The 27,713-nt window shown below is 43.0% G+C and overlaps 1 protein-coding gene across 2 annotated transcripts in view; it reads right to left on the bottom strand.

The window, feature by feature from the left end:
* The window catches only part of LOC106604833 (A disintegrin and metalloproteinase with thrombospondin motifs 2), a 205,861-nt gene that overhangs the window by 26,171 nt on the left and 151,977 nt on the right, over positions 1-27,713 (bottom strand). For both annotated transcript variants that reach the window (XM_014199880.3, XM_045718244.2), the window contains exon 5: positions 3,697-3,780. In XM_014199880.3, coding sequence (XP_014055355.1) covers positions 3,697-3,780 — 84 coding nt within the window. The remainder of the gene's footprint in view (positions 1-3,696; positions 3,781-27,713) is intronic.

Here is a 27,713-nt window from a genome sequence, read left to right as displayed (position 1 = left end):
TGTGCTTGAAATACCCGGATGTATTGCAATGTACTGAACAATACTGGTTACTCGCATCAATGCCTCTGTCTCGTCATTAAACATTCAAACACACTTCTCAGTTGCCAAGATAATTGGGGACGATGGACAGCCAGAGTCTTGGCCTGAGCTGCATGCGGATAGAGGCGGGGCCACGAGAACCGGTCAAGGAGTGTGTGTGTGTGTGTGTGTGTGCATATGTGTATGTGTGTGTGTGTGCGTGTGCATGTGTGTTTGTGTCTGGGTGTATGTCTGTACTCTGAAAACTTCCATTGAGACAAGGTAGAGAGAGGAGAGTAGAAAGAAGTGAAAGGTCAGGGTTAGGCATAAGGTTAGCAGTGTGGTTTAGCTTAGGGTTAGGTTAAAAATCTGATTTTAAGAAGATAAATTGTATAACTTCCGCTTTGCAGCTTGGCCAGATAGTGTCAACTGAAGGGAATATAAAGTAGATGTAATATAGACGTTTGGAATACTATAGAGTATCAGTTCCATGCTCTATCGGTAGTAACATCCTGTTGGGTTGTCCCTCCTCAATCACAAACACACACACACACACACATGCATGTGCACACACAATAACAAATAGATAGATTCAATTCATTGGACATGATTTCAAAAGCTGCATACCTGTTGCTCTCCACTTTCAGGAGGATCGAGTTTTGAAATCAGTGGAATTAGAATATGATAGCTAATGAGATGGGAAAACACCTGTTTCCGGATTACATCTTCAAACTAAGGGCATTTGTGGCATGGATCCGTGACTGGGAGATGCGTCCATCATGCATGATGATGTATACGGGTAAGATAGTCTAGCTAGCTACATTTTCAGATATTACAGTACACGTTTCTAATTTTGACAGAAAGTGGTTTAATTTCAAGCTAGCTACATGGCTTAAGCTAAAGTGTACAACACCTGTTGAATATGGCCGGTGTCAGTAAACGTCGGCAAAAAAGCATGTTGCCAGCTGAGCTGGTTAGGCTGTTTTCATGTTATCCAGAGGTAAACAAATCAACGGCCAGAGCATCAAGTGTGTGCTCTGAATGCAAGGAGATGGGTGGGGCTAAAGCTTAAGAGGGTATGAACGATGCTGAATGGGTGTAGACAAATAGCTCTCACTGTCACGGCTGTTATAAGGAACGGACCAAGATGCAGCGTTTTCGTAGTTCCACATTTTTATTGACCGTGAAACTAAATGCCATACATAAATAAACTTGAATTTACAAAAACAAACCGTGACGCAGAGAGGGAAAAAACACACTACTCAAAATATAATCACCCACCAGGACAGGTGGGACAAACATCAACTTAAGTATGGCCTCCAATTAGAGACAACGACAACCAGCTGCCTCTAATTGGAGGTCATGCCAAACAACAACCCACATAAAAATCAACAACTAGAACCTGAACATAGACATACAAAAACAGATCAACACCCCTGTCACGCCCTGACCCCTCTACCATAGAAAATAACAACTTACTATGGTCAGGACGTGACACTCACCGAAACACTAAAATGCCATTTTCTCAAAAGTGAGTTTACAAGTTTATCAACTTTCAAAGCATAATTACTTTCCCATTGTTCCTCAAATGCAGTGTATGATATACCATTTTGTAGAGTAGTAGAGTCTCTACTTTTATCCAATGTAAAAAACAGAAATTCAAATTTTTCTACATAAGACTGAATCCAGGTAGTGTCAGACATGAGGATGCTGTTCATCAACAATTTTTTTATTTTATTTAACCTTTATTTAACTAGGCAAGTCGGTTAAGAACAAATTCTTATTTATAATGACGGCCTACCCCGGGTGATGCTGGGCCAATTTTGCACCACCCTATGTGATGCAGCCTGGATTTGAACCAAGGACTGCAGTGACAGCTCTTGCACTGAGATGCAGTGCCTTAGACCGCTGAGCCACTCGAGAGCCTACAGCTCTGCCTTCAATACCATAGCGCCCTCTAAGCTCACCACAAAGCTCATGGCCCTGGGTCTGAACTCATCCCTATGCAACTGGGTCCTGGACTTTGTGACAGGTCACCCCCAGCTGCTGAAGGTAGGCAACATTAGCTTCTCGACACTGATTCTCAACACAAGGGTGCGTCCTCAGTCCCCTCCTGTACTCCCTGTATACCCACGACTGCGTGGCCTCACACAGTTCCAACTCCGTCATCAAGTTTGCTGATGACACAACAGTATTAGGCCTGATTACCAACAATGACGAGACGGCCTACAGAGAGGAGGTAGGCATTCTGATGGTGTGGTGCCTGGTAAACAACCTCTCCCTAAACATCAGCAAAACAAAGGAGCTGATTGTGGACTTCAGGAAGAACCAGGCCGGGCAAGCCTTCATCCACGGGGATGCTGTGGAGACAGTCAAAAACTTAAAGTTCCTCGGCGTACACATCTCTAAGCAGCTGAAATGGTCAAGCCACATGGACACCGTGGTGAAGAAGTCATGACAACGACTCTTCAACCTCAGGATGCTGAAGAAATGTGATCTGTCCCAGAGGGCCCTCATAGTGTTATACAGGAGCACCATCGAGAGCATATTGTCGGGATTCATCAAAGATTGGTACGTCAACTGCACTGCACGGTCAGCCGAACGCACCATTAGGTGCACACTGACTGCCCTCCAGGACACCTACAACACCAGGGGTCGCAGGAAGGCCAAGAAGATAATTAGGGACCTCAGCCACCTGAGCCATGGCCTGTTCTCCCCACTTCCATCACTAAGAAGCAGGCAGTACAGGAGCATCATGGCAAAAACTGGAAGACTGGCTAATAGATTCTACCCCCAGACCATCAGGTTGCTGAATAGACACCACTAGTCAGCTACCTGCTCCCGTTTCCTGACCCACCAACAGACATTTACCCTGTCCCTGCCCCAATGGACATTTACCATTGTTACTGTGTTAATATGTATATATTACATTTGTATTTATTTACTTTCTTTATTTTTACATTTATTGTTTTTATTTCACTTTGGGATGCATTGTTGGAGCTCAGAGTTTAAGATTATCACTGTACCCTGTAATTACACCTGCAACCCTGTACACGTGACTATTAAACATTAAATCTAATCAAGATAGATCGATGATAGAATTACAGAGCAGCATCCGCCAGTCTGTCTGGTTGTTTATGAATGAGGGAAGGCTATCATTGATTGTTTATCTTTGTCTGGACTTCCCATGATTCCTTGCTCCAGCCCACCAGGGAAAAAGCCGGTTGCATAACGGCAGTGTTTCTATGTGCTTCGGTGATGAACTGTGAAGGCGTGCGACTTTGAAAACCCTCCCCTGGGATCCACATGCTTTTAGTTCCTCTTTTGCTCAGTCCACTGGAATAACAGGCTGTAGGCCTCGGCGAGTGCAGAGAGGGTTGTTGTGTGTGTGTGTGTGTGTGTGTGTGTGTGTGTGTGTGTGTGTGTGTGTGTGTGTGTGTGTGTGTGTGTGTGTGTGTGTGTGTGTGTGTGTGTGTGTGTGTGTGTGTGTGTAGGGGTGCAGAAAATGCTCCATAAAATATAACATGGCTGCAACTTTTCAAGGAACAGGTTCATAAAACAGAGGCTCTACTCAATCAAACCTGAAGTAGATTATGAACATGGATTTTCATTCTATAGTCAAAACAACCTGTAAAAAGGATATATAGGCTAAAAAACATGAACAAAACACTATTTTACCTTCCCATAGCCCAGCATGATGATTCGTACTAGCACCACGTTGATCCTGGCTCCCAGAGAGTGGTCATGGTAAATCTCGTTCACCTGCACAGACAAAGACACAGACATTTACTGTATCAACACATAAGGAAGAGAGAGAGAGAGAGTTGAGGAGAAAAAGAGGATATATTCTTAGAACATAAAATTCAAGAAGATAGAGACCTTCAGGGAGAGGTAAAAGACAGGATGAATGATGGGAAGATAACAATAGATACAGGGAGGAGAGGAGGTAGAGAAAGAGAGGGAACAGAGGAGTACACTCTTAGAAAAAATGGTGCTATCTAGAACCTAAAAGGGTTCTTCGGCTGTCCCAGTAGGAGAACCCTTTGAAGAACCCTTTTTGGTTCCAGGTAGAACCGTTTTGGGTTCCATGTAGAACCCTTTCCACGGAGGGTTTGACATGGAACCCAAAATGATTCTACCTGGAACCAAATAGGGTTTTACCTGGATCTAAAAAGAGTTCTCCTGAGGACAGCCGAATAACCTTTTTGGAACCAATTTTCTAAGAGTGTAGTTCTTCCCACTTCTCTTTATCACCTTGACGTTTTGGGATTTTCTTAAAGAGAGCACAAACTGGTTGCTAGACAACCCCCTAAAAAACGCAGGGACATGGTTGCCCCTGTCTGTCTGTCTGTCTGTCTGTCTGTCTGTCTGTCTGTCTGTCTGTCTGTCTGTCTGTCTGTCTGTCTGTCTGTCTGTCTGTCTGTCTGTCTGTCTGTCTGTCTGTCTGTCTGTCTGTCTGTCTGTCTGTCTGTCTGTCTGTCTGTCTGTCTGACCCAGTCCTTCTACTCTTTAATATTCTACAGCATTCCCTCATTCCCTGCTTTCCAAGAATAACACAGCCAGAGATGATGTGTGGGAGGACAAGGAGAGTGACAGTGTGGGTGTGTGTGACTCTCTGTGTCTCTGTGTGATTATGTGTGCATTTGACTGTGTGAGGGTGTGTACTCTACATGTGTGAGAGAGAGGTCAAGTGAAAATGTGTGGTACGTCTGTATGTGTGTGCACATCTGTGATTGTGTGCATGCGTTAATGTGCACTTCTGTGTGTGTGTGTGTGTGTGTGTGTGTGTGTGTGTGTGTGTGTGTGTGTGTGTGTGTGTGTGTGTGTGTGTGTGTGTGTGTGTGTGTGTGTGTGTGTGTGTGTGTGTGTGTGTCAGAGTGGCAGCCTGGAGGTGACATGGCCCCTCCAGCAGGTCAGATCACACTCTGTCCCTTCCAGCTGGTTGCCACGGCAACATCAGCCCAATTAGGGCCGGTTGACTTCCAGGTGACCCTGAAACCACGGGCCCCACTCTAATGAGACATTTACATACAGACGCACACATGGACGCACCCATACACACACAATGCATGAAAAAGATGTTTCCGGGTATTTTCCAACCTGTAAACATTCACTGAAATTTGATGTGAGCGGTAATTTCTCAAATTTTGATGGACAGCTTTTCGTAGAGTCGCCTCACATCAGCTGAACTTGGAAGAGGCTACCACCAAACATTTAGCTCCGTGCTTTTACATGACCATCCATTCTGGTCTGGATTTTAGCAACTTTATTACCGTTCTGGTTAGCGATTGTATCACCGTCATGGTTTTGTTTTCGACAGACGGTTATTTTATCATCGCCCTGGATGTCTGCCTAGTTGAGGGTCTCTCTCGCTCTCTCTCTCTCTCATTTCGCTGTTGTCTACCCTTGGCCTTTACAATGTTGGCGATACTTTTAGAGCCCATTGCTCTGTGAATGAAGAAATATAAATGACTGTTTCTCGCTCATGCCTTGGGAGAAACCACACGCTTGCTCTGTAAATGTATGGGAGAATCTGTAAACAACATGGGAGAATTTGGACTCTTGCGCTTACATGTCAAGACTGTTCTCTTGGTACTTAACCATGTTTCTGGACTTTACACATCTCTTGTGACTGTGGATTGTCATTCAAGTGCTGTCTGTAAATCCAAATGTTGTAACCCCCGTTCTAGACTTGCCATTATCTTGCTGCTTCTACTGTCTGGAAATGTGCAATCCAACCCAGCTCATGTCATTTTTGCCGCTACCGAATTAAGTAGTCAAGTTTATGCATACGAATGTTAGACGTCTTCTGCCAAAGCTTTATTTTGTGAATATATGGATAAATACTGCCGACCCTGACATATTTATGCTTTCTGAAACCAGGCTCAAAAAATCTATTACATACAAAAATATTGGCATAAATGGGTACAATGTTTTTCGGGTGGTGATGTTGCTGTATATGTAAAAGACAAGTTCTCTGTTACTAAACCTAAGCAATTTGAATATCTGTCTTTGAACCTTTTTTACATTATGTATTTAGCATTGAATGGAATAGAATTAATCCCTGATGTTGAATTAGCCTTTTCTTACTTCCACAACACATTCCAGGATGTATGCAATAGGCATGCCACTTTTAAAAAAATTCAGGATTAAGGGCAGCGATAACCCTTGGTTTACTGGTGGATTTACTAAAATCATAATGGAACGAAATGCTATGTGGGCTAAAGCAAGATCGTCTGGTTCGGCGGATGATTGGATGGCTTTTAAATGTCTTAGAAATCTGGGTGTGGCTATGACACAAAAATTGAAAGCAGACCACTCCTTAAATATTACTTCGGATAATTTAAATAATCCCTCCACATTTTAGCAAGTAGTGAAAGGTTTGGAGTGCAAAAAAGATACACAGCTTCCCAAACAATTGTTGGTAGACACTGAGAGAACCTCTATTCTGAAAGCCTTAAATCAGCCTTTTCTAGATGCAGGCAGTTTATTTGAAAAGGTTAAAGGTTTAAGTGCGCCCCCTGTAAAATTTACCTGACACCCCTGAGCACTCCTTCGCCAGGTTTTCCTTCTCATCCTTCTCTGGTTCAGATGTGCATAAAGCCCTGAAAGAAATTGATAGAAAGAAATCCCCTGGCCCTGATGATCTAGACCCCCGCCTACTACACTTAGCTGCAGACATCATTGCTCCACTTAATATGTTTAACCTCACGCTTGATGTTAAGGAAATCCCCAAGATATGGAAGTCTGCTTTTGTAAAGCCTCTCCTGAAAAGTGGAGATCCTTCGCTACTTGACAACTATCAACCCATATCAAAACTGTCTCTACTGTCTAAGGTACTGGAGTCCTTAGTTAGTAGGCAGCTGAAGGCCTACCTCCAAGAAAACAACATCTTAAATGGAATGCATTCAGGCTTAATGTCAGCAACACTGAAGATTTTAAATGACATCCACTGTGCTCTTGACAAGAAGTTACATTGTGTGCCTGTCTTTATTGATTTGTCGAAGGCATTTGCCACCGTGGACCATGCTGTGTTGGTGCAAAGGTAAAAATGTTGTGGAATTACTGGTCATGCGCTAGATAGGTAATTTATAAACCAATCAAATCGTACACAATGTATAATGGCGGATGGTTGTAAATCTGAGTCCATAGAGGTGTGCTCAGGTGTTCCGCAAGGTTCTATTTTGGGCCCACTGTTGTTAATTTTGTATATCAACAACATTGGGGATCATATTGCGACAGCGGATGTTCATTTTTATGCAGATGATACTGTTCTTTATTAAAGTTGTAGTAGTTTATCTTTAGCATTTGAAAATGCCCAAAGACCATTTGACACCATACCACAGAATCTTTATGATTTGAAGCTGGTTCTGAATTCGGGTAAAACAAAATGCATGGTATTTTCTAATGCCAGGCATGTTACTAATCATGTCATTGCTACATTAGATGGACATACTATAGAGCAAGTCAAAGACTACAAATATGTGGGAGTGTGGGTTGATGACAAGCTGAGCTTCACTGTTCATGTGGAGAACTTAATAAGGAAGCTCAAGCTGAAAATAGGTTTTTATTACCGGCATAAGGTTTGTTTTTCTTTGGAGGTCAAGAAAGAAGGTGCTGATATGATGTACAGTTAAAGTCGGAAGTTTACATACACCTTAGCCAAGTACATTTAAACTCAGTTTTTCACAATTCCTGACATTTAATCCTAGTAAAAATTCCCTGTCTTAGGTTAGTTAGGATCACCACTTTATTTTAAGAATGTGAAATGTCAGAATAATAATAGAGAGAATGATTTATTTCAGATTTTACTTCTATCATCACATTCCCAGTGGGTCAGAAGTTTAATTACTATTTGGTAGCATTGCCTTGAACTTATTTAACTTGAGTCAAACGTTTCGGGTAGCCTTCCACAAGCTTCCCACAATAAGTTGGGTGAATTTTGGCCCATTCCTCCTGACAAAGCGGTTGTAACTGAGTCAGGTTTGTAGGCCTCCATGCTCGCACATGCTTTTTCAGTTCTGCCCACAAATTTTCTATAGGATTGAGGTCAGGGCTTTGTGATGGCCACTCCAATACTTTGACTTTGTTGTCCTTTAGCCATTTTGCCATAACTTTGGAAGTACGCTTGGGGTCATTGTCCATTTGGAAGACCCATTTGCGACCAAGCTTTAACTTCCTGACTGATGTCTTGAGATGTTGCTTCAATATATCCACATCATTTTCTTTCCTCATGACGCCATCTATTTTGTGAAATGCACGTCCCTCCTGCAGCAAAGCACCCCCACAACATGATGTTGCCACCCCTGTGCTTCACGATTGGGATGCTATTCTTCGGCTTGCAAGCCTCCACCTTTTTCCTCCAAACACAAAGATGGTCATTATGGCCAAACAGTTCTATTTTTGTTTAATCAGACCAGTGGACATTTCTCCAAAAAGTACAATCTTTGTCCCCATGTGCAGTTGCAAACCGTAGTCTGGCTTTTTTATGGCGGTTTTGGAGCAGTGGCTTCTTCCTTGCTGATCGGCCTTTCAGGTTATGTCGATATAGGACTTGTTTTACTGCAGCTCTAGATACTTTTGTACCTGTTTCCTCCAGCATCTTTACAAGGTCCTTTGCTGTTGTTCTGGGATTCATTTGCACTTTTCGCTCCAAAGTACGTTCATCTCTAGCAGGCAGAACGCGTCTCCTTCCTGAGCGGTATGCCGGCTGCGTGGTACCATGGTGTTTATACTTGCGTACTATTGTTTGTAAAGATGAACGTGGTACCTTCAGGCATTTGGAAATTGCTCCCAAGGATAAAACAGACTTGTGGAGGTCTACTATTTATTTTGATTTACCCATGCTGTCAAGCAAAGAGGCACTGAGTTTGAAGGTAGGCCTTGAAATACATCCATAGGTACACCTCCAATTGACTCCAATTATGTCAATTAGCCTATCAGAAGCTTCTAAAACCATGACATCATTTTCTGGAATTTTCCAAGCTGTTTAAAGGCACAGTCAACTTAGTGTATGTAAACTTCTGACCCACTGGAATTGTGATACAGTGAATTATAAGTGAAATAATCTGTCTGTAAAACAATTGTTGGAAAAATGACTTGTGTCATGCACAAAGTAGATGCCCTAACCAACTTGCCAAAACTATAGTTTGTTAACAACAAATTTGTGGAGTGGTTGAAAAACGAGTTTTAATGACTCCAACCGAAGTGTATGTAAACTTCCGACTTCAACTGTACATTACTGGCGACTTTAGATTTTAGTGATGTTCTATATATGCAGGCCTCAACAACTACCCTGAGAGCACTTGGTTCAGTATATCATGTGGCCCTCAGGTTCATTACCAATCAAAAACGTCTAACACATCATTGTGATCTCTACAGCGCCTTTGGCTGGTCGTCATTGACCTTGCATAGGCTTAAACACTGGTATACACTGACTTATAAGGCCAAATTGGGTAAAATGCCACTTTATCTCTGTTCTTTTTTAATCAGATCAGTAAATAAATATCAATTACGGTCCCATTCTCATTTGCTTTTAACTGTACCAAGAATTAGAACAGGTCATGGTAGAAATAGTTTTAGTTACGCAGCTCCGTGGTGCTGGAATTCTCCCTTGAACATTTAAAAATGTGATGATTTAGTCACGTTGGTGGAGTTTAAACACTTGGTTGATGTAAATATCATAGAAGGGTGTAATTGTCTTTAGGACAGCTGTTTTGACATTTGTGTTTCGTTACGCAATTGTTGTACTGTATGTGTGTCTATAGTTTTGTTCAGTGTTGTGTTAATGTATGTAGGTTGTTTTGTCTGAAACTTTGTTCCCCCTGCGGCTGTTGGACCAGGTCTCTCTTGAAAAATAGATTTTACCTCAATGAGAAAAACCTGTATAAATAAAGGTTACAAAAAATGATCGCTGCATGTGCAAGTAAACCTTTCATTGTATTGTATTGTGTACACCAGGGCTCTCCAACCCTGTTCCTTGAGTGCTACTGTTCCTCAAATCAAATTTATTTATAAAGCCCTTCTTACATCAGCTGATATCTCAAAGTGCTGTACAGAAAACCAGCCTAAAACCCCAAACAGCAAGCAATGCTTCCTGTAGGTTTTCGCTCCAACCCTAATCTAGTGCATCTGATTCCAGGGTGGGGCTCCTGAATGGCGTAGCGGTCTAAGGCACTGCATCTCGGTGGTTGAGGTGTCACTACAGACACCCTAGTTCGATTTCAGGCTATAACCGGCCGTGATTGGGAGTCCCATAGGGCGGCGCACAAATGGCCCAGCGTCGTTCGGGTTTTTCCGGTGTAGGCCGTCATTGTAAATATTTCTTTTTTAACTGACTTGCCTAGTTAAATAAATGTTACATTAAAATTTTTTTTGTAATAATAATAGTAATTAACTGGTTGAAAAACTGAATCAGGTTAGTTACAACCGGGGTTTGATTGAAAACCTACAGGAAGTTAGCTCTCCATGTGCACTGTTAGAGAGCCCTGGTTGTACACCATGTGCATCTAGGGCTGGGCAATATGGCCAAAATACTATATCATATCACTGTATTTTTCTCATTTTTGACAGTATGATGGTTTTTGATGTTTCTTAATAATAGTCTAGGTCTACATAGAGGTGCTGTTTTCAGAAAATTCACAAAAGCTCTGACGAAGGCCGTTAGGCCGATACGTAAGCTTATTAAATATCAGTGATACTATCAAGAGCAGTGTGTGGTTTCCTTTTTCCTTCATCATGTTTCTTAATAATAAAAGTGATTATTATGCTTTATGGGTAATGAATGGACCTAGGACGGCAACAAATGAATTCAAAGTGGTGGTCTTAATTGCGCTTTCTCCATTCTGATTGCTTTACTGTTATACCAAAAAACAATAGAAGGACAAAACTGACAGTGAAGAAGTCCTATTTTTGGAACATTGCATAGGAATCAAAATCCTCTTTTGTAGCCTCTTACTCTGTTACTCAACGAATGCTTGCCATTTGCCTAGTTATTTATCACTCACACACTGTCATGTTTATTTTTTTCGTATGCCTCTATTTCGTTTACAAAAAAAAAATCCTTACAGAATAATTATTCTCTGGCTTATTTGACTTCAGTCTACTTTCGCCACTAGGAAGTCGCCCGATTCCTTGGGGTCTTTAGAATTGCACCGTTAACGCTACTAGCTCCTTGCAGGGAAGCAAATGTGTTTCACCAGTTTGTCCAGTATGGGAAACCGTAGTTTGCCATGTGGATGCTTGATAGTAACAACACAGAGTAACGATATCTTTTGTAACCAGCCTAAAGATTGTTTTAGTGTTTACAACGACAGCTTGGGTAGCAAATTAGCAATAATATTAGATTGCATTTTCCAGCTAGCATTTTCGTCACGTAGTACGCATGCCCTAATGCCTTCCTCACAGCAAGGTTTTCAGGCATTTATATGAGGTGCGAGATTTAGTAATGTAAGTTTACAGGAGTTTCAATTCGGTGGGGAAGAGTGATCAGGAGTTTTTCAGACATGCACACACACACATAACAGTGTGCATTCCCTGCAGTACACGTCAGGCAACTTGAGACGCTGTTCATTCCCGGGTAAGTTTTTTGTGAATACTCAACCCGATCACGCTGGGTTTACAGACCCCTTCAAGTCGTCTGAACACCAATCTGTTCTTTAAGTGTGCCGAAGCGTGTATGTGTGACATGCCATTAATACCTTCCGAAAAGTGATCTGGAATTTTTAACCCAGAAACGTGTCTTCTCATGCAGTGACACACACAAACATACACTCCTTGTTCAACACACGATAACCCTGGGGTCCTGATTTGAGACCCCACACTGAGCGCTCCTTTTAAAAACACACTGTACTGTCACATTCATGCCTGGACACACACATTTTTAGACACATTGAGAAAGAGTGAAGGGCCCGGCTAGATGTCATTATTGTGGACAATGTGGACTGGATAGTGTGTGCGTGTCTACGTGTGTGTGTGTGTGTGAGCGCGAGCTTGTGCACATGGTGAGCGTGTGCACTTTGTGTGTGTCACCTACAAGTAACTAATGCAGGACTAGAGGTGGACCCGGCACAAAATCCTTATTATCAGATTAATAATATAACCAGGACCTCCTTCAACACTTAATACTGTTAGAAGAGGGAGAGATGATGGAGAGAGAGAGAGAAGAAAGGGAAAGATGGAGAGAAGGGGCAAGAAATGATTAACTAGGATTGGACCAACTCCGACTTATTATTGTGTCTGTTCTCAGCCTAGCACTATGTGTACCCTAACACTAGCTCCGGAGCCATGAATTAAGACAAAATAAATGGCTCTGACTTGCTCTATAAGACAGAGCTATGTCCGCTCCAACCCTGGTCCAGCCTTAGGTGACTGAGTGTGTGTCTGATAGACCTGTATTACTTCAGAGTGTTAGTTCAGAGTGTTAGTTCAGAGTGTGCTCCTTACAGATGTGTTTCATTCTCACCTGACATCCATACTATTATTACCTGTTACCATGCAGGCTTTTAACAGGGACATCATGCATTCATTAGCATTCACCACAGCCAGGCTTGCTTTATCAGCCACACACAATCACAAGCACGCACCTGCATGCACGCACACACACACACACACATGCGCACACACGCACACATACACACACGCACACATGCACACATGCACACACGAACAGGGAAGATGAGCTGGATATTAAAGGTCCAACTCAGCTATTTTTATCTCAATATCAAATTATTCCTGGGTAACAATGAAGTACCTTACAGTGATTGTTTTCAATTAAAATGGTCAAAAAGAAACAAAAATAGCTTCTTAGCAAAGAGCATTTTCTTAAGCAAGAATTGTCTGGGAGTGGTTTGAGTGGGGAGGAGAAAAGTGCAAATTAGTTGTTATTGGCAGAGAGGTTTGGATCTCTCTTTCTTATTGGTCTATTAACTAACTTACTACATGGTGAGGTCACCATGGAAGGCCAAAACTCCCTCCCACCAAAACAGACTGAAATTCCAGGTGGTCTTTTAAAACAGGTTTTACACTATTAGGGCATTATCATAACTGTTTACAATTTCACAGTATTATTCCAGCCTCATAGTGTGGAAAAAATAAAACACAGGTAAATACATTTTTTGACTGCACTGGGCCTTTAGCACGATCCAGCCATCTCTCTCATCACAATTACGTCTCAGTGTAAAGGTCTCCCATCAGTTAGACAGGGAAACCGAGTGTCCTCTACAATGGCATCAATAAGCAGACACTTCTATGCAGGAGATTACCACACAATGGATTTCACCGAAAGGCTAAATATCTGCATCTTGGGAATAATGGAAATGGATCTCCCCTCCCTCTATCTCTCACTTGCTTACACTCTCTCTCTCGCTCTAGCTCTCTCTTTAGCACCCTCTCTCGGACAGTGGGATTGGACAGAGTTTAGGGAGAAATATTGTGTGAGACTCTGGCACTGATGCTCCCTGTCCTCCTGCCCTTGACCATGTGTGTGTGTGATTATGTGAGTGTGTGTCCTGGGACTTGGACAGAGAGGGAGAGGGGATGGAGGCGGGTGGGTGTGAGAGAGGGTGGTTCAGGGCTGCCCCATCGATTACTCCTCTTTTCCCATGGACCACTTAAAGAAGCAGATCAATGGTCTTTTGCATTTCTCTGTCATGTTGTTTTTCTCTATTCTCCTCTATGATTGGGCTGCTTCTTGCTGATTGGGCGTGGAGTGTGTGGGTGTGTGTGTGCATGCTCTGGACCGTGTATTGTTGTAAATGATTAGATATTACTGCACTGTTGGAGCTAGGAACACAAGCATTTCGCTACACCCGCAATAACATCCGCTAAATATGTGTATGTGACCAATAAAATTTGATTTGATTTTGATTTGACACACACGCACCGTAACACTCCAGTTGAACCCCTCAGACAGGATTAAGTGGTTGCCGTGGGAGCTGTTTCATGTCCAGCAGAAAGACCGCCCACCTCCTCTCCTCTCTGACCCCTAGCTGTCTCTCCATCTGTCTCTCTCTCTCTCTCTTTCTCTTCCTCCAATTTCTTTCTCTCCTTCCTTCCCTCTCAATGTACACCTTGACTTTCTGACCTTTAGTTGCCCGACAGGAAGAAGAGCGGCAGGACGAAGGGGCGTAGGTGCGGTTCACCTCACACCTAGCAGGGGTCTAGAGCATCCCTGCTAATATACAGATAACAGAGAGACACACACACGCTTGTCTGGCTAGCTGGCTAGCTGGCTGGCTGGCTCATTGTAGCTTTGAGGCACTCTGGTATACTTGCCTAGTGGGCTAAGCTAGTTAGAATAGGGGTGACCGCTTCACATGGCATGGTTTTTCAGATTAATTATATATACCTGGGGAGCAACAGAAGTACTTGGGAGCAACAGAAACAAACAGGAATGGAATTGTGTATTGGGTTGTGGGTATTATCCCTAGAAATTTGATAGGATCTCTATGGTGTTATTTCTGTGTACTTAACAAGGTACTTTTATCAAGTATATCTAGCGGATAACAATGTCTGCTGAATGACTGGCCTGAATAAAAGCAAGATCAAAAATACTCCACTTAGTCACACAGCCTGCACTGTACAAAAAAAAGAAAAGATGTTGATTTAATGTACAATGTGCAATCTATTATACATTTCTCAAGGGCATCAATTGATAATGTGTACTGAACAAAAATATAAACACAGCATGTAAGATGTTGATCTCATGTTTCATGAGCTGAAATAAAAGATCACAGAAATATTTCATACGCACAATAAGTTTATTTATCTCATATTTTGTGCATATATTTCTTTACATCCCTGTTAGTGAGCATTTCTCCTTTGCCAAGATAATCCATCCAGCTGACAGGTGTGCTATATGAAGAAGCTGATTAAACAGGATGATAATTACACAGGTGCACCTTGTACTGGGGACAATAAAATGGCAGAGCGGTTTACTGATGTCAACGTTGTGACCAGAGTGCCCCATGGTGGCCCTGGGGGTATGGTATGGGCCGGTATAAGCTATGGACAACGAACAAAATTGTATTTTATCGATGGCAATTTGAATGCACAGAGATACCGTGACGAGATCCTGAGGCCCATTGTCGTGCCATTTATCCCCTGCTATCACCTCATGTTTTAGCATGATAATGCACGGCCCCATGTCGCAAGGATCTGTACACAATTCCTGGATGCCAAAAATGTCCTAGTTCTTCCATGGCCTGCATACTCACCTGACATGTCACCCACTGAGTGTGCTTGGGATGCTCTGGATCGTCATGTTCAACAGAGTGGGACAACATTCCAACTCTATACAAAGGAGCTGTGTCGTGCTGCATGAGGCAAATGGTGGTCACACAAGACAGTTTTTTTCATGGTATCTGTGACCAACAGATGCATATCTGTATTCCCAGTCATGTGAAATCCATAGATTAGGGCCTAATGAATTTATTTCAATTAACTGTGTCATGACGTTGGCCTGTGGGTAAGGTTTATGACCCCCCATAAATACCTTTCTCCCTTCCCCTCTCTATCTGACCCTACTGAAGGACTTGAATAGCCCGTGTTAAATATAGAGAGTCTGGGAACATCAAACAAATGGGGAAAAGGAACCATATTTTGGTAATAAAACCAGTTGGAAATATGCTTGGGAACGTAATGAGTATGGATGTCAGTTCGGTTGTCATCTGAGACATTATGACTGATGACAGGACGACATAAACTGTACCTGAGAAAGTATACACCCTCTAGTTATCAGAGTAACATGGAATTGTTATGCAATTGAAATGTTTGATATTGAAATTGTTTGTTAGGAGATTAAATGTAATTTTAGCTTCCAAATGAGAGAATTGGGTTTTCATAAGGAAAGTGCCCTGCTTGATCAGTGGCCCACCCCTGTGAAGAGACAGGGGTTATAAACGATGAAACACATCCTTCCCCCTCTCCACTATATAAGCCTTTGACGAAAAGATAACCACATGTTCCAGTACGTGAGGTCTGCAGCCTCTACGTTAGAAGGACACACGTCAAGTACAGAACTAAGCCAACCTCGGCGTGAGCTTTGGTGGCGAATGGTATGAACTTTGAGCTTATTCACTACAGAAGTGATACTTCCTAGCCGTTGAGTTAGCAGCGGCCGCTGTAGACGTGGGCTAGGAAAGGACGGACGACGGATCCAGTCTAACAGACGGACGAAGATACCACCACGTATCCAATTTACCACCAGAGACATTCTTCCGAGGACAGGAAGATCTGTTGGCCAACCCGGCCAGCATCTACGACCAATATACCGAAGCGCAGCTCAGAGTAAATATTTATTGCATTTTCCTTTTCCAAATGGGCAGTAATTTAGTAATGCATAAGATAATGTATTTACGATAGCATAGCTGCTGTTTCTTCGTTCCTAAATCTTCCCGCTCTTTCATTCAAGCCCAACCCCCTTTCCTTTGTGTAACCAGCTTTCATACAGGTTCCGTCCACCAGGACGTTTTCTGTATGACATCATTTTATTCTGTGTATATGTAATTCTGTGTGATTAGTTTAGGTATTTAGTAAATAAATAATTAAACCCAATTTTACAGTGCCTTCTCCACTTGTTAGCCCAGAGTATACTCTGCTTCCTAAGAATTTAACATTGTTCAATGATCCGAAAAGGGTCTGAACAGACATATTTGGCGCACCCTGTGTGGACTCTAAAACTAGGCCGCACGTTTGGGTAATTTCGACATATGACACCCCGTGCGAGGAATCTAAAATAGGATGACGCTTTCATTTTGATTCAGCCTATATAAAATTGAAAAGCAGATTACATAATATACCAAGTTTATTATATACATTATGGGAATTGTAGACCGGAATTATTGGTGCGTTTGTGCTCTGGAGAATCGCCTCCGTGTTGTGCTCTGAGGTAGTCAGTGGCGAGCATAAGCTATACAGTTCTGTATGAGGGCTGATAAAGCTATCTGAGAAATAGCGCGTTTGGCCAAACGCTGGGCTATTTCTGCCTCGCGCATTTCAGACGCGTGTTGGCTAGGTCATTATTAATTTCTCGAGCGAGGACAAAGAGCCAGCCGATTGGAATTTAGGAGAGATTAGCTTGACCAGCGATAAGTATCTCTCTGTCTCTCTCGCGTTTCGATGCGAGTAGACCACGGTGCATTTCGTTGTTTGCCGCGAGTTCCGGTTAAAACATCGTCAAATATCGCCGAAAAGGGTTTGAACATAATACGTTATAAGTAAAACCTTTCCCTTGCCAAGGGAATCCTATGTTGAGCATTTTTCAGGCATAAAGTAGCATTAGCTTGCTCGAGATGCTAAGCTAACAAAAGGGAAAACAGCCATTTTGTTTTGTGCCACATTGTAAATCCTCCGCCTTGCTGAATGGAAGTCCCGCCCTGGGTACTTCCGCTTGATTTCAGCGTGTGCCAGCAGGGACCTCTGAAGAGTCACCAGTACTTTCCTTCAAGAAGAATTAGTCAGGTGACACTCAAGTCGTTACTCGTGATATCCAGACGGATATCGATGTCTTATTCAATTGAACTAATAAGTGAAATTGCCAGATTTACATTCTCAAGTGGATCTTTTAAATAATATCCAAATTGATGAGTTTTCTAAATGAGACATTGTAATCTTTTTCCACATTAACCTAGATGAATAAACCTCTCAGGTTAATTAAAGTTTAAATCCCAAATAGCCTATACAGGTTTGATTTATCATTAAAATTGATCAATCAGTAAAATTTGGTTTTTGCAAAACCCATTCAGTAATCCAGTACTGACAGAAGTCCCGACCCCGCGGGAATCCCATGTGGCTTCGGCCCAAGGAAGAAGTGTACCATAGTGGGGAGTGTTCCCAACATTTGATCGACTGTTTACACTTATGAAATCCAATCAATGGAGATTGTATGGATTATCGTCTCATTCAATTTAATAAGTTAAATTGTTGAACATACCTTAATGTTCTTCCAATCAAATGAGACACTTTTAAAACTTCTCATTTTAACCTGGATGAAGCAACCTCTCAGGTTAATTCAAGTTTAATACCCAGATAGCCTACCCAGGTAGGATTAATCATTGGCATTGATTAATTAATTAAATTTGCTTTTGCAAATTCATTCACGTCCAACTTCCACATTACTGGTACAGTACTGATGGTTCGTCAACATCTATAAATAGATTAAACTTGTCTTTGCAGCTTCCAATGAATTCCAAACCCAAACATTGAAAAAAAAAATAGGAACATTTTTCCTCTAAATTTTTCTAATAATGTGCAAGCTACCAAAGGAGGTGGTCACCACTCCTCCGCTAATTAGTGAACCTCCACCCATAAAAGGATTGATCTCTGACCTCAGCAGGGATACCAACCCTAATTATGACATTAGCGAAAACACAGCTGAAATTGCGAACGCTCTCCAAAATCAACCATCAAACACAGGCTTTGTGACGGTTCTCTCCACTTTAGCACTTATGTATCGCCATCAAAGGTTGGCATCGGTCCAATACCACAGTGCACAGCTGAAGCACGTGCAAGACATGGCTAACATGAGGGCACAGGTGGAGAGAACTGAGCAACTATTGACAAAAGCAGGAAATGAAAACATTCTGCTAGCCGAGGAACTGCGTTTGAAATCGGAAGAATTAAAAGTAATTGCAAATACTTATGACGATGAACGAGCACAAACTCTCCAACAAAATCGTCATCTGCAGGAACAACTCGATTTAGCCAAAACTAAATACGATGTAGTCCACTCCAAATTAGATAAATCTGTCGAGTTATCTATAAACAGGAGCGCACAATTTGATAACATGCAGGCAGTTTTGTTGAACGTTACTCAAGGTAACAATGTTCTACTCCAAATTCTGCAGACCAAAGACGATCAGTTGATGAACACAATGACAAAGTTGGATGACAAATCAGCAGAACTTATTGAAGTTGCTGACCAAATGAATAATGAGAGAACTCAGGTGATGAGGATGGAAATATTGATTTCTAAGCAAGCAGAGGAAATCTCATCACTGAATCTCTCGCTCTGTACTCGAGACCTCTATCTGCAAACCATGACAGATAAGTTTGAGACCGAAAGGAGCAGGTGTGACACTCACGTGTCCAAAATTGGTACTCTAAGCGCTCAAGTGGACTCTGCAATGCAGCAGAAGACCACCCTTAGGTACCATCTGGAGGAAGTCCAGAATGGTCACGCTCTACAGCATGACTACCCATCCAAGCAACCGGAGTCCGGTACTCAAAGGAGTGAAGACGATAGGTTTCAGACATTGCCTCCATCATGTGTCCCTCAGTCTTGTCCTCTTGGCCATTCGGCACTGAGTAATATGGAGCCTCTTGGCCAACAAAGCCAAAGCTTGGCTTCTCCTCTTGGCCTGTCGGCCCCAATTTCTCCACAGGATGAAGCCAACCCTCTCTGCCCGCTTGGCGCGGAATACCTTGACAAACTCGTCAAGAATTTCCCCATCTTTGACCCCGTTCCAGGTCAGCCAAACGATACTGAGACGTTCCTAGCTGACATAGAGGACGCGTTGGGTGGCTACGGGTTCTGACAGGGTTTACCTGTTGAAGCGAACGTCGAATACACACGTGACGAGGTTCATTCGCCTACAACAGCAACACGTGCTAAATGACTACGCTAAGCTTGCCACAGCTTTGAAATTAGAATTCAGTGGTTCTGCGACTCGCAAACACGATAGCTCACTGGCTAACACGGTCAAACAAGCTCGGAACGAACACCCACAAGCTTTCTATCATAGGCTTCGTTCAGCTTACTTTGGCCTACTCACGGAAACAGGAATGGAAGAGCTGTTACCATTCAAACAAATGTTTCTGTCGAACATGTATCCCACCTTCATTACCTACTTGGGCCCTGCAGCCCACGTTGGCTTGCCTATCTTACAACTCAGAGAGCTTGCAAGCACAGCTTTTGAGGCATCAAAAGCTCGCAACGCTAAGAGTCCTGACCACTCGGTTTTGAAGTTTGACCAGGAGCACTCACTCCAGTTAGAGGGTGCATTATCAGGTATTGGAGCGTTGAGAGCTGACGCACAACAACAGTTTCTACCACGAAACCATGATTCCAATAACCGCCGCGGTCGAAATAACTGTAATGTACATCGCCTTCAAAACGACTACCGCTACAATCGACCTGTTCGCTACGTTCCTGCACCTAACACACACAAAGTGTCAGAGCACAAGGGTAACAAAGGGTTGAAGGACGATCAAAACGTAGACCAATGTTCTCCAGAAGTCCCACTACGGGAAGAACTAAAGCGAGAACAATTTGAGAAAAGGGTAAAAGATAAGTCACAAGGATTAGACGGGGAATTACCGGACACCAGGTCCGCAGAAATTAACACCCATAACAAGGACGTTAAAGTTCAAATTTCTCCCGCTCTCATTCAAGACCCTATCCAGGGCCCGCTTGATCAAGAAACAAGCCCCCGGGCTTTGTCTGTAGACTCTGATACAAAAGTTGCGAAGAAAAAGGTCAAACGCTTCGTTAAAGCCAAGCCCACTCAAAATCGGAAAAGTCAATCTGCTTCCACCTTGAACAGAAAGGGCACATCACGTCGTTGCGAACGACCACTCCACTTTGTGGGGAATATGTCCACTAACCCCAAATCTAAACGGCCATACCTGGAAACAGTCCTGGAGGATTGCTTAACTTGTCATGCGCTAATTGATTCGGGTGCGACAATATCACTCATCTCTCAAACATTGTTTGATGATCTCAAAAGGGCTTTGAAGCCAACTAAACGTGGGTTAAAAGTGGAGCGATGCGAAACTACACTTCGAGGGGTCACTCAGACTACCTCGCCTCTCACGTTGAGAGTCATGCTGAAACTACACTTCAAGGACGTATCACTCGTTCACCCTGTGTATGTTACCAGCCTCGAAACTGTACCCCTGCTACTTGGAGTAGACTTGATGGATCGGTTACTCCCATTGATGGATTGGAAAACCAACCAGGTATGGTCACAGGCCACAGTGCCTTCTCCACTGACCACACTGTCTTCGCCTAACGCTAGCTGCAACGCAGTCATTCACGAGGGGTATCTGTCGAAAGCACCCCTTGGGAAAAAGACGTTTAGAAACCTCTTGGTGCAGAATCCGATCCAAGGAGATATTACGATATCTCGACACATTCCATCAGCCAATCTGATTGACCATTCTTTTCATGATTTCGAGCCAGCTGTCTCTGTGAATGAGCAACTTCCCTCCTCCTTGCAGTCGTGCAATACGGTAGTTGAGATGAACTTCTCTTGCCCTTCAGACACTTCCGCAAGCACTGCGGCCGTCTCAGCAAGAAAAACATTGATGCGCAGAGTACACTCTGCTTCCGATGATGCACCTTCTGCTTTGTTGGGGACTGTCACCCCTTACAATGACACTAATGGCGTCAGTCCAGCAACTGACCCGATGACTCCCACTGGTGAAACACTTTGCGATATCACAGACCGATATCCTCGTCTCAGTTTGCAGGTACTGAAGAGGTTGCCACACGCGGACGCGGTGGTGACTGACATTCCTCGACAGCCACTGAGTGCTTTGAAGCACAAACACCAGGAGATTTGGTTGAAAGGTTACAGCCATTCTCATAATAACGCGGTCACTGACAACTCGTAAATAGGGTCTGAACTTTTCGTTTGCGCCTCAGACACCAACACCACCCGCTGGTGGGGGGGGGGTCCCGAGACGCAAAGGGGGAGAATAGTAGCCCAGACCCATGATGAGCCTCATCGAGGCCGGTGGGGGGGGGGTCGAGTCTACGGACAACACCGTACGAGGCCGCCAGAGCATAAATCAAATCTAGTTCTAAACTCCCCTATGAGAACAGTGAGGAGCAGACAGGCCCCTAGACGGGGATTATCTTAGAACACATCTAAGATAGTTCTGAGGTGTACCACACTGGTCGTAAAGGAAGTCCAGTGGACTTGTCCACCTCCAAAACAAATGGCAACAATAATCATTCCTTGCCATGTGTAGGTTCAACTACAATACAACTAGTAATATGCTTCAATCATGTGTTCCGGTTGATAATATTTCAGAATAAATCGGTAGGACAACTGGACCCCTTGAATACCAGTACCAATACCACAGTCAGTCCATCAACACTCAGTAAGAGGATTAGTAACCTCACAAGTTAAATTGCTATTGATAATAGCGACATAGGAGTCACTCAGAGTGCAACACGGGGAAGGGAATCTCCAGTGCACTCTTCCAATGGTTAACACATGCCACTAATAAATAGAACCCTCCGTTCAGGAGAAAAGTTATTAGAAGTCATGAACCATGATCACACCACGTACGACTGGTCTAATACTTAGAGTACTTCCGTCGTGAGGTTAGCTCCTCCGTGGATAACATAGCTATGAAATAGACTTCATACCTACCACCACTACAATAGTGGAAGACACCGTGACTTGTAGAAAACTACTACAGACTCCCTTGACACCAATTCTGACTGACCTCCGGGCATTGACCTGAAAATTACCTGACTACGTCAGACTCATTCTGAACAAGTTGTAATCTGCCAGGATACTTTGGTTTTCTTCCCTTGACATGCGCAATTGTGTAAGCATAAACGCACATGCACAACGGAACATCCAATTAGGATTTATGCTAGGATCACTTAAGGGTCCAAACAAAATACCAGCCTTAGTAAAGTTGAACATTTACTTCTAGGCCTTTGACTCTACAGCACTCACCAGTTTTCTAACCAGAAGTCCATAGGTCATCCCTGTAGACTGCCCAAAACTAGTGCCTTACAGCTGTAGACTTATCATATAGTTGTCAACTTAGGATAGTACCCTAAGCGCCACCCCGCAAATTAGGAAAGCCCTAAATATGACATTAGACAATGCCATGATAGGGTCATTTTGCCAAGACCATGGACGTAGATAGAATACAGTCCAATTAGATGATTAAGGTGGCATAACTATATTTTGTTTTGTTTATGCTTTCATTCATTTTGTTTCATTTTCTTCGGCACATGGAAAGTGATAAAGCCATAAACAACTCCCCCATACAACCATCAGTTAGTGCCACAACGCCGCTCATTTGGGAGGAAATGTAATGATATATTTCATGAGTGTGTGTGCATTGTTAACATCTGCCTAAGTTACTGCCCAGATATTCCAGTCTGGACGACCAGACGACGGGTCCGGAACGGCGATCCCAATCCGGACATCCGCTGCCGAGCCATGGAAAGGACTTCTTCATTTGCAGAGACCCTACCCGGGTCGACCACCAGAGGGGGGACTGCAATAGCAACCACCAACTGGACATCTGCTGCCCAGCCTTGGAGCGGACTTCTTCATTTGCAGACACCCTACCCGGGTCGACCGCCAGATGGGGACCACAACGATGATCCACAACCAGGACAACCCACGTTCATTTTTATGTTGGTTTACAACATGCAGGTTAATCGCAAGATTGAACCCAACATGGGGGGACTGTCATGACGTTGGCCTGTGGGTAAGGTTTATGACCCCCCCATAAATACCTTTCTCCCTTCCCCTCTCTTTCTGACCCTACTGAAGGACTTGAATAGCCTGTGTTAAATATAGGGAGTCTGGGAACATCAAACAAATGGGGAAAAGGAACCATATTTTGGTAATAAAACCAGTTGGAAATATGCTTGGGAACGTAATGAGTATGGATGTCAGTTCAGTTGTCATCTGAGACATTATGACTGATGACAGGACGACATAAACTGTACCTGAGAAAGTATACACCCTCTAGTTATCAGAGTAACATGGAATTGTTATGCAATTGAAATGTTTGATATTGAAATTGTTTGTTAGGAGATTAAATGTAATTTTAGCTTCCAAATGAGAGAATTGGGTTTTCATAAGGAAAGTGCCCTGCTTGATCAGTGGCCCACCCCTGTGAAGAGACAGGGGTTATAAACGATGAAACACATCCTTCCCCCTCTCCACTATATAAGCCTTTGACGAAAAGATAACCACATGTTCCAGTACGTGAGGTCTGCAGCCTCTACGTTAGAAGGACACACGTCAAGTACAGAACTAAGCCAACCTCGGCGTGAGCTTTGGTGGCGAATGGTATGAACTTTGAGCTTATTCACTACAGAAGTGATACTTCCTAGCCGTTGAGTTAGCAGCGGCCGCTGTAGACGTGAGCTAGGAAAGGACGGACGACGGATCCAGTCTAACAGACGGACGAAGATACCACCACGTATCCAATTTACCACCAGAGACATTCTTCCGAGGACAGGAAGATCTGTTGGCCAACCCGGCCAGCATCTACGACCAATATACCGAAGCGCAGCTCAGAGTAAATATTTATTGCATTTTCCTTTTCCAAATGGGCAGTAATTTAGTAATGCATAAGATAATGTATTTACGATAGCATAGCTGCTGTTTCTTCGTTCCTAAATCTTCCCGCTCTTTCATTCAAGCCCAACCCCCTTTCCTTTGTGTAACCAGCTTTCATACAGGTTCCGTCCACCAGGACGTTTTCTGTATGACATCATTTGTATTCTGTGTATATGTAATTCTGTGTGATTAGTTTAGGTATTTAGTAAATAAATAATTAAACCCAATTTGGTATTGCTGATTCAACTTGTTAGCCAGGGTTCGTGAAGATAGCCAAGAATTTACAACTTTCATTATGAGACTGAAAATAAGATAAGGGTTAATATTGACTGCTACCGATGTAAAGTATTACTAAGTATTTTAAGAGTTTATTCGGAAGATAACGGCTCTATAAACGTTCTTCCGTGGTGCCCTGACTTTCTAGTTAATTACATTTACATGATTAGCTTAATCAGGTAATATTAATTAGAGAAAGAATTGTATAGGTTAGCATGTCATATCACTTAATCCGGCATAGCCAAAGACACGACAACTGGTTTCCTTATATGAACTGTAACTCAGTAAAATCTTTGAAATTGTTGCATGTTGCGTTTATATTTTTGTTCAGTGTATTATAGATTATGCAGGTACCATGTTTGACCATGATTGTTTTTAGTGGATCCAAACTCCACTTGAGTATTCCACAATGTGGTTTAAAAAAAATCTGTATTTTGTATTATTGTATCATTGTGAAGTGATGACATTTTCGAACTCTAACTCTCCAATTGTAAGGCAACCAGCTGCAATAGGATTGTGATTTAAAATATATATATATATATTTTCTTCAGCTTAATATTGTGGAAAGAATGTTGCTTCCATCAATGTAATTGTCTGCATCATTTCTAATCCCCCATATCTTTTTTTGGTAAATATATATCTCCATATACATACATGAATGCATACATGTACACATATATACATACACATACCTATATAGACACACATACTTTTTTGTTTGTTGTATATACCTTTGTTATTCCCCGCAAATCCTACCACCCTTCCCCTAATTGGAGAAAACCAATAAACACTTAGGCTTCTACCTTCAGGTTATATATCTTATACACATTTTACAGACACAATCTATTTTACAATAGTTATATTTTGTTTGTTTTTAGTCCTTCCTCTATTTCTGATGTCCATCCAGTTTGATTTCTATTTGTAACTGTGCTATTTCACAAAAGTTCTGAACCTATATACATTTTACAGACACCATATGTTTTACATTGGTTATCTTGTTATTAGTCCCACCCTTCAGCTCCATTCAACCCCTCCCATCTTTCTCTCAACATCATCCATTATGGATTTCTATTTGCCATATACACTGCTCCAAAAAATAAAGGGAACACTTAGACAACACAATGTAACTCTAAGTCAATCACACTTCTGTGAAATCAAACTGTCCACTTAGGAAGCAACACTGATTGACAATACATTTCACATGCTGTTGTGCAAATGGAATAGACAACAGGTGGAAATTATAGGCAATTAGCAAGACACTCCCAATAAAGGAGTGGTTCTGCAGGTGGGGACCACAGACCACTTCTCAGTTCCTATGCTTCCTGGCTGATGTTTTGGTCACTTTTGAATGCTGGCGGTGCTTTCACTCTAGTGGTAGCATGAGACGGAGTCTACAACCCACACAAGTGGCTCAGGTAGTGCAGCTCATCCAGGATGGCACATCAATGCGAGCTGTGGCAAGAAGGTTTGCTGTGTCTGTCAGCGTAGTGTCCAGAGCATGGAGGCGCTACCAGGAGACAGGCCAGTACATCAGGAGACGTGGAGGAGGCCATAGGAGGGCAACAACCCAGCAGCAGGACCGCTACCTCCGCCTTGGTGCAAGGAGGAGCAGGAGGAGCACTGCCAGAGCCCTGCAAAATGACCTCCAGCAGGCCACAAATGTGCATGTGTCTGCTCAAACGGTCAGAAACAGACTCCATGAGGGTGGTATGAGGGCCCGGCGTCCACAGGTGGGGGTTGTGCTTACAGCCCAACACCATGCAGGACGTTTGGCATTTGCCAGAGAACACCAAGATTGGCAAATTTGCCACTGGCGCCCTGCGCTCTTCACAGATGAAAGCAGGTTCACACTGAGCACATGTGACAGACGTGACAGAGTCTGGAGACGCCGTGGAGAACGTTCTGCTGCCTGCAACATCCTCCAGCATGACCGGTTTGGCAGTGGGTCAGTCATGGTGTGGGGTGGCATTTCTTTGGGTGGCCGCACAGCCCTCCATGTGCTCGCCAGAGGTAGTCTGACTGCCATTAGGTACCGAGATGAGATCCTCAGACCCCTTGTGAGACCATATGCTGGTGCGGTTGGCCCTGGGTTCCTCCTAATGCAAGACAATGCTAGACCTCATGTGGCTGGAGTGTGTCAGCAGTTCCTGCAAGAGGAAGGCATTGATGCTATGGACTGGCCCGCCCGTTCCCCAGACCTGAATCCAATTGAGCACATCTGGGACATCATGTCTCGCTCCATCCACCAACGCCACGTTGCACCACAGACTGTCCAGGAGTTGGCGGATGCTTTAGTCCAGGTCTGGGAGGAGATCCCTCAGGAGACCATCCGCCACCTCATCAGGAGCATGCCCAGGCGTTGTAGGGAGTTCATACAGGCACGTGGAGGCCACACACACTACTGAGCCTCATTTTGACTTGTTTTAAGGACATTACATCAAAGTTGGATCAGCCTGTAGTGTGGTTTTCCACTTTAATTTTGAGTGTGACTCCAAATCCAGACCTCCATGGGTTGATAAATTGAATTTCTATTGATTATTTTTGTGTGATTTTGTTGTCAGCACATTCAACTATGTAAAGAAAAAACTATTTAATATGATTATTTCTTTCATTCAGATCTAGGATGTGTTGTTTAAGTGTTCCCTTTATTTTTTTGAGCAGTATATTTTTTCAACTGTGCAATGATGCTTTACAAAAGTATTAAACCTTTCTATTCTCATAGCTTCTACAGATTGTAAATTAAACATACAATTTTTTGCTAAAATAATTATTATATTATTGATTGATTGACTATGGCTTTTCAAATCACCCAGTATTGCTATCTGCAGCGTTAGTTCTAGGCCATTCCTCAACCTGTGACCAAAAACGAGCTACATATGGACAATATCAAAATAAATGATCTAATGACTCTGCCTCCTCACAGCAGAATCTGCAGAGCTGGGAAGATTGTATCCCCCATATATATAACATTCTATTGGTTGCAAGAATTTTGTATAGTAATTTAAATTGAAAGTTCGAAGTTTTGAACTCACAGGATTGTGAGTTTGCTCACAACATGGTCTTGTTGCGCAACCTCACAACAAAATGTTT

This window comes from Salmo salar, chromosome 05 (assembly GCF_965601325.2).
Source record: "Salmo salar chromosome 05, fSalSal1, whole genome shotgun sequence".
Taxonomy (NCBI): Eukaryota; Metazoa; Chordata; class Actinopteri; order Salmoniformes; family Salmonidae; genus Salmo; species Salmo salar.
Note: the sequence above shows the minus strand (reverse complement) of the source record. Positions and strands in the feature narration are given on the sequence as shown.